The sequence below is a fragment of the Girardinichthys multiradiatus genome, chromosome 23, assembly GCF_021462225.1.
Source record: "Girardinichthys multiradiatus isolate DD_20200921_A chromosome 23, DD_fGirMul_XY1, whole genome shotgun sequence".
Taxonomy (NCBI): Eukaryota; Metazoa; Chordata; class Actinopteri; order Cyprinodontiformes; family Goodeidae; genus Girardinichthys; species Girardinichthys multiradiatus.
The window spans coordinates 38,992,929-39,000,978 of record NC_061815.1 but is presented as its reverse complement, the minus strand read 5'-3'; the positions used below and the strand labels follow the sequence as shown (position 1 = coordinate 39,000,978).

At 39.5% G+C, this 8,050-nt stretch overlaps 1 protein-coding gene across 1 annotated transcript; it reads right to left on the bottom strand.

The window, feature by feature from the left end:
- Window positions 1–457: 457 nt before the first annotated feature.
- Window positions 458–6,727, bottom strand: arl13a (ADP-ribosylation factor-like 13A). The gene is made up of 10 exons (XM_047353676.1): window positions 6,613–6,727; window positions 5,482–5,598; window positions 3,654–3,724; window positions 3,329–3,581; window positions 3,103–3,208; window positions 2,601–2,806; window positions 2,402–2,510; window positions 1,214–1,478; window positions 1,019–1,135; window positions 458–918 (listed from the first exon to the last, which is right to left on the bottom strand). Exons 1-10 carry the CDS (start codon window positions 6,630–6,632, stop codon window positions 857–859), a joined length of 1,326 nt encoding a protein of 441 aa, XP_047209632.1. The 5' UTR covers window positions 6,633–6,727; the 3' UTR covers window positions 458–856.
- Window positions 6,728–8,050: the final 1,323 nt, after the last annotated feature.

The following is an 8,050-nucleotide window of genomic DNA, read 5'->3' as shown; positions in this document are numbered from 1 at the left end:
TTTTGCAAATGAAATATCAAAGCAAGAAAGAACACAGTGACCTGACGTCAGAGCCTAATCCTTGATATCACCAAGTTAACTCTTCAGTTAAAGGGGGTAGCTGCATTTTCAATGAAGCTTGAAGAAGTCATTACTGGAGCAGGTCCATTTTTCCCTGTCCTCCTCTCCTCAGTCCAGGGTGATGGAAAACATGCCTTGGAGGTCATTCACACAGGTGTTCCAGAATTTTCCAGTTCATTGCTCGGGGTTGTGGCTATGTCTTTCCTGAGTATCTTTACTCATTTTCTTTCCGTTTGGGAGACAGTTTGGGTCAGATGGTTAAAACCTGGAAAAAGCTCTGATAGGACAGTGATTCAAAGCATCAAAACATTTTCCTAATCATCTACAAAGCTAAGCAGGAAGTCCAAGATGTTACACTACAAGGTTTATAACAAACAAGAGACATGCCAGGTAAGCATAGAGACAATGTTTTTATTACTTAATCACAAATCTAATCACCGGCATGCCAATCTTTGCAAAGATCTGAGCTTATTGGATATTTCTCAAATAATTATAGAAAATACAGATTAAAAATCATCCCACAGTATTTTACAAACTACTACTGAACATTTTGGCCAAGTACTCACAATAATGCCTTATTTCCCTTTTCTTTTTACAGAGAACAAAACAATGTTTCTTTTTTGCCTTCCCTTCACTGCACACTGAAGTTTCCCCTCAAAGGCTGAGGGGTCAGGAGGTCAATACAACTTTCTTTGCTCTTATAGAAATAGCAGTTATTTCCAGGTGATGAGGAGTGCTTGGTACTACTGGTGTGGTACAAGTTGCCTCTGTTCGGATAGCTGGAAGCCACCGGGCTTCACTGTCTTTGAGCCTGATCCTGACGTTCCTTCAGAGCCAGGATTGCTTTTCTGTAAAGATCTATCAGGAGACAGGTTCGTCTTTTTACATTAAGGTTTGTAATTTAAGAGGTTTTTTTTTCTCTGACGGGTGGGGGTAAGTAGAAGTGTTTGTGGCTCACCAAAGGTTGCAGAAAGGTCCACGGGTTGAGAGTAAGCCACGGGCATTCCCTCTGTGTTGATCTTGTTCTTTCTATTTACCTTCACAACCTTCTTCTTCTTCTTCCTTTCTCCTTTAGCTATATGTAAAATCAAAAAATTATTAGGGTTTAATTTCTACACAGCTAAAAGATCAACATAATGCAGCTGGGGTCAACCTTTTGTTGGTGTCTCGTTGTTTTCGAGCGATTCCGGTGCATCCAGTGTCTCTTCTTTCACCTTTGTCTTGCGTTTCAGTTTCCTTTTTTTCGGAGGGATCAGGGCACTGCTGGCTTTGTCTCTGTTTCCAGAATTTTCCTGCTCTCCTTCATTTCCTTCACCCTCCTCTTCAGGAGCTTCTTCGCCATCTTTCACACCTTTTGTGACCTTAACTGACTTGTTCTTAATCTTCTTTGACTTAAGCCTCTTTTTCAGTGTGGTTTCCTGGAAAAACAGACTTACAATTTGGTTGTTGCTCATGTCACAAGTCACTTCTCTATAGGGCAGAGAGAACTGCTGTGAAACTTAGTATTTGAGCACTATTTTAAAACATAATGGTAATTTAAAACGTGCTAGCTCAAGTAGTTTTTCTTAGGCGTTTTCATGCGGTATATGCATAACATTTCCACAAAGAATGACATTAAAAATGTGAGGAATATTCTTTTTTATAAAGTAATTTTTTTGTCAATAGGTTTTAAACTATTTGCTTTTTAAAACGTTTAATGCCCCATTGAATGAATATACTAAAAACAAACATAAAATTGTATTCTTTATTTTAAAATCTAAACAAACTTCCTGTTGTATATATAAAAACAAGCCATTGTGTTTTGGAGAGTTGTGTTGCTTTTGTGGCTCTGAACAAATTTTGTTTAGCTGAACCAAAGGAACCAAAGGTAAAAATGGCTCCTATGGTTATAAAAGGTTCTGACCCCGGATCTAGGGCCATAGTCAAAATAAGGGGACAACACAAACAATAAGCAGCAATTTTAAAGTTTGTTTGTGGTTGAATTTTAACCTCTCACAGCAGAGAAGTTAAGTATAATGTTATCTTGTCATCTAGCATACCAAATGATTTTGGAATGGATTTTACAGAGCTCTTACTAATATTTGAAATGGTCGTAGTTGTTAGATTTGCTATAATCTTGCCCCTCCAGACCCCTCAGGTCTTCTGTTCTCACTTTAGGTATCAACAAAAGACCTTTTCCAGAAGACCTTAGAGTTTGGATTATTTCAAAAGCGAAACATGCATCTATTCAGTTTAGCTTAAAGTAATAGCAATTTACGCCCTTAACAAAATTCTATGTTTGTTTAATATTTCTGGAGAATTTTTGACTTTTTTCCATTATGAAAACCAATGCTCTTCTGACCTTCTGCAGCATGTTCCGAATGGGCTGCAGCTTTCCTTCGCCATTGCTCCTTTTCTCCTTGTCTTTAGGCCGATGAATCTGACGTAGATCAGACTTGCTGGATCTCATTCTTAGGGGAGACAAAAGTACAACTGAACTATCAGGTCTTGTTAAAAACATTGCACTGTTCAATCCCTTCATTCTCTGCATTTGAAAGTACCTTTCCATTTTGGTTTTTCTTTGGACTTTTTCAGCTTTTCCTTTCTTTTCTCTCTCCCTTGGCTCCAGAGGACTCTTGCTGTCCTGGGCCACCCGTGCACACAGCTCCGGATAATCCAGACAAACAGCACGCAGCAACCAGCGAAGGCCTCTCAGAGTCTTTCTGTCCGACCAGCGTCGCAGGTCCATTAAGGCTGAACAAGGCTCCTAATAAACCAACAAAAGGTCAAATCTTTGCACTTAATGTTTAAGTCTTTTAGCCTTTTGTGAAGTGCCTTGAGACAACATGTGTTGTGAATCGGCGCTTTATAAATAAACTGAATTGAAACTGAATAGTCTGCCTTCATTGCCATCATTTTCTGGATTCCTAAAAAAAATAAAAGTAAATACCAAGCCTGGATAAGTATGGAGAAATATTTGTCTAGATTTTATCCTCTATCCTAATGTCTAATAGATCCAATCATCCGTCCATCCATCTGAACAGGACTCTGAATAGGACTCACAATATGGCACAGAGATCGGCTCTGGTTAACCAGCTTTTCCAAAGAGAGAATCTCAATCAGTTCACTTCCCAGCAACGAGTTCATCTTATCCTGTTTGTTTGCCAACCTGAAAGCACAATAACACAGTTCTAATGTAGAAATAGAGTCAAAATTACTTATATTTAACCTAGATGCTCAAGATGCTAGATCAGACATAGAGGTTAGGTTTAAAGCATGGAGAAATTACACTAATATGGGTTTTCCTGCAACCCTTGGTTGGTTCAGCAGGTCTGCAAGAACTTCCCTGGCCTCCTTCATCCTCTGCCTGTCGCTGGAGTCTACAACAAAGATTATTCCATGTGCTTCTCCATAGAGCTCCCTCCAAACTCCCCGGGACTCTGCAGTTCCTCCGACGTCCAACAGCGTAACGAGGTAGTTCTCAACTCTCAGCTCATTTTTAATGCAGCTGTGGGTGGGCCCTGCATCGACACCAGGAGGAACTGGAGCAGACAAACAGGTGAGTTAGGTTTTACATTTCTGCTGTAAATGTCCAACTCTGCTATGTTCAGTACCTCTTAACATCCCTCTGATCGAGGAGGTTTTCCCTGCTTTGTCAAGACCAACCACAAGAATGGTCACTTTCCTTCAGAGAAACAAAAACAGAGCTATATCAGTTCTCTTTTAAGGCTTAATGCTTTAATTTTGGAAAGTAAGTTCTGACGATTACCGTTCAAAAACCTTAGGGGTGTTTTTATCATGCAGGCTCTGAAGATTTTGTAACTCTCTTACAATCCTTGTCACTGTATTTAGTTACAAGATAAATTTGGGTCCTCTTCCAGTCTTGCTTGTCTCAGTTTTAGTTGTTTTAAACCTTTTTAATAATTACTCTGACTGGAAATTGGCAAGTTTTGGTGAGTAGCTACAACACTGTTCATTTTTTTTATTTTTTGTCACATAAATATTTGATCATAAAAAAAAGCATTTTATTATCAGACAAAGAAAAAAACAACCTAACCATCCTGGCCCTACATAAGTAATCACGTATTAACGGTAGAAAAACTGCCTTTTTTAGAATTTAAAGTTAAATTTCATCAGCAACATCCGGGTCAGATTACTGTAAGACCTGTAAAATCGGGAAATTCCCTAAATAGAACCTGTATGACAACATGAAGTAGGCTAAAAGATCTAAAAAAACAGAACATCATTCTTGATAAAACAAAATTTAAGAACAGATGAATAACAAAATCATGGACATCAGTATGGAAACGATTATAAAGCCATTTTTAAGCATTTGGGACCACAGCAAACCGCAGTAGGAGCCATTGTCCACAAAGAAAACAAGAAACAGTGGTGACCCTTCAACCACAATTTCTCCAAGAGCACAGCGAAGACCCATGCAGGTCACAAAAGAACCCAGAACAACATCTAAAGCACTGCAGGCCTCACTTACTTGAGTTAAGGTCAGTGCTCATGGTTCAACAATAAGGGAGCGACTGGGTGAAATGGCATCCATGGTAGGGTTCCAAGACTAAGACAAAACAGCTGCTGACCAAAAAGGAAACAAAGGCCCGTCCCACATTTGCCAAAAAAACATTTTCATGATCACCAAGACTTTGGGGAAAATATTCTGTGGACTAACGAGACTAAAGTGGAACTTTCTGGAAGGTGTCCTGTTACATCTGGTGTAAAACTAACATAACATTTCAAAAACAAAAAATCTTACGGACAGTCAAACACAGTGGTGGTAGTGCCATGGTTTGAGGCTGGTTTGCTTCTCTAGGACCTGAATCACTTGCTATTGTTGATGGAACCATGACTTCTGCTCTCAACCAGAAAATCCTCAAAGGGACTGTCTGGCCATCGGTTGGTGACACTTAAGCTTGAACACATTTAAGTTATGCTGCAGAATTGTGATCCAAAGATCACCAAGAAGTGCATCTCTGAAGGGCTCAGGAAGACAAAAATGTAGGTTTGGAATGGCCTAGTCAAAGTCTGAAATTAAATACAATTAAGATACAGGACTAAAATGGGCTGCAATGGACTGGCGACCTATCCAGGGTGTTCCCCGCCTTTCGCTTTTGGATTGCTGGAGATAGGCACCAGCTCCCCCGCATTCCACTATGGAATAAGTGGTAAAAAAATGACTGACTGACAAACAGAAGAAATCACAAATTTTCACAGCCTTGTAGCCATTTCCTGACTGCTTTACTTGAATGTTCTGTGGTCTTTCCCATCTCTAGAAGTGTCTAAGAGAAAAAAGGCTTCAGTCATCATATTTATAACCCAGGGAAACACATCTTTACCAGGGATGCCTGTAAGTCCAAAGAGCTGTGTAAGTATTGCGCATCTAAAATCGATGGACTTTGTATAATTGCAGGTTGTGAAAGCCATAATGTGTACCTGATTGGCTCCTGGATTTTGGAGACCCAGTTGCAGCAGTTGCTCATTAAGTTGAACATATTGACTTGAGGAGAACAAGGTGAGCACAACGGCCACCATCTTCTCTGGAACTGGTACCTGCAGGCAGGCATAAACATCAGAATTAGTCATAAATGAGGGCTGAGGTAGTTTGAGTAAACAAGCTGTTCTTGGCCAGGTCTGATGCAAAGATGCTTTTTGTCTGTCTACTCTGGACTTAAACACATTTCCATATGGTAGGCTTTTCCCTTGTGAGGAGTGGGAGCGAGTACTCTGCCTCAGCTTTGCAGTAGACATTGAGCAGAAGGTCTGCGAGGTATTCAGGCCACTGACTAACCCGGTAGATGTAAGTGACGTTTGTTTAGTTCATCTGTTCAGGCACCATAATCTGCTGAAGCCAGTTTAGAATGGCCCACTTTAAAAGTGTTGTTCACCAGATGACCTCAACAGTTGTTGTTCTCGACAGTGAAGCAACCAGTGACTCGTTCAAGCATCAAGCACTTCAAATTGTGGCTTCCATTACATGTAAACTGTCAAAACACCTCCAGTCAACACTGTGCAGTCATAACTTTTATATGCAAATATTTGCTTTTTTATGTAGACATAAAGAACATACAAACACATATTAAAAAATATTTTAAAGATTTTAAGCTTTGCTGTCTTAAGCATTTTGAATCTTTGCCAATTGGTTAATTGGATGTTGTTTGCATTAAACCAAATGTTCTAGTCTGTGCTTTGGAAATGCACGGTCCTTTCAATACATGCTGGTTATGGAGGTTTTCCAAAGCATAAACATTAAAAGACAATTACAAAACTATCAATTAAAATTATAAAACCATTCGGGTGTGCCTCAGAAATCTCAGAAATAACTAATGAAACACAAAGTATTAGCAAAATAAACAATAAACCCATGTTAACCTCTTAGTACTCAGTATTTATCATCCAGGTTCTGATTATTTCAGTAATTTTATTTGGTAATGAACATGTTGTACAGGTGGTGAAATGCAAAAGAAAGGATCTTCAGTGATGCTGCTGGCACTAAACTCTGAGGCAGATGCATAAGTACATTGCATGTTAAAAGGTGTAAATGTAAAAGTTCAACAAGATACTTACAGAAGCAGGTCTATGTCCATGTATTTGTTTGGGTGATCACCCCTACTGACATCCTGCACCCACCTGCTGCCTAATTAATCAGGCTCACACTAAGCCTTTAGTCACCTCATGTGGGAGGTGCAGCCTGGGAAATGTTCTGCTCGCTTGTCGACCAATCTGAGAGCTCTCAGACTCAGCAGTTAATCTCATTGGACGGCGTGGGTCTCCTTTTTAACTTGACCAAATGAAGGTGAATAAATCTGATCTAGAAGACTTAATGTGTGGTGTGGTGTGATGTGTGACGCGCCATGAGCCCCCTTTCCTGCTGATGTCACAAAGTGGCAATGGGTCTATTCATTTCAACAGAGGATGATACTGACAGGGCAGTATTATGCTTTGTGTTTTATGACTAGAAAAGGGATGATAAAGTCCTTTGAAAAACATTTACAGATATACACTCAACGGCCTCTTTATTAGGTTAGATTTGCATGCATGTGAAGCCAACAAATATGAAGCAACTGAGTGATGCTGTGATGTCAATATGCCACAGTGAATTGAAGCATTTCTGAAGACAAAAGGGATCCAATCTGGTACTAGCAAGGTGTACCCAATAAACTGCGGTGTTTAGCTGGATGCTACAACTAGCTATTAGAAGATGGGTAGGGATGCACATGATCAGCAGCAATACCCAGGTTGGCTGTGGCATTTAAACAATGGTCCGTTGTTATTATATGGCCAAATTGTGCAGAGAATGTTATGGCTTGCGAGATATAGGACCCCAGAATGCAGACGAGCAGGCAGCGTGATGGTAAGCGCAAAAACGATTTAATAAAAAACAAAAACTCACTCTCAGAAGAGGCAGGAACAAAACAATAAACGGACAGGCAGGACAGGCTTGGCATGAACCACAAAGCAAGACAAGAGTATGATTTGAGAACAAGACATGATATGAGAAATGTTTCCGCGATGACTAACTGAACAGGTGTGTATATATGGAGTGAAAACCAGGTGGAGTAAGGAGACAGATTAACTTGGAGCAGGTGAACCGAATAAACTTAATTGACAGACAGAACAAAACGTGGCTGCGGCAAAAACAGAGACTCTTATATACAAACAAAACCAAACTTGACAAAACATGAACAAGACTAAAACATGACCAGAAAAATAATAAACAGCAGCATGATTCAAAATCTAAGAATAATAATAATACATAATAATAATAAACAAAAGAACGATTCAAAACCTTAACTGTGAAAAACATAAGAAAAAACCCGAAACCAAAAACCAAACAATCCCAAATCATAACAGAGAAAGTATCAACCACACCATTAAAGCACCACAGCCTAAACTGTTGATACAAGGAAGAATGGATGCATGTTTTCATGATTATGTCAAATTCTGAACCTAACATCTGATGTTAGAATCAGATGTTGCAGCTAAAATCAAGGCTCATCGGACC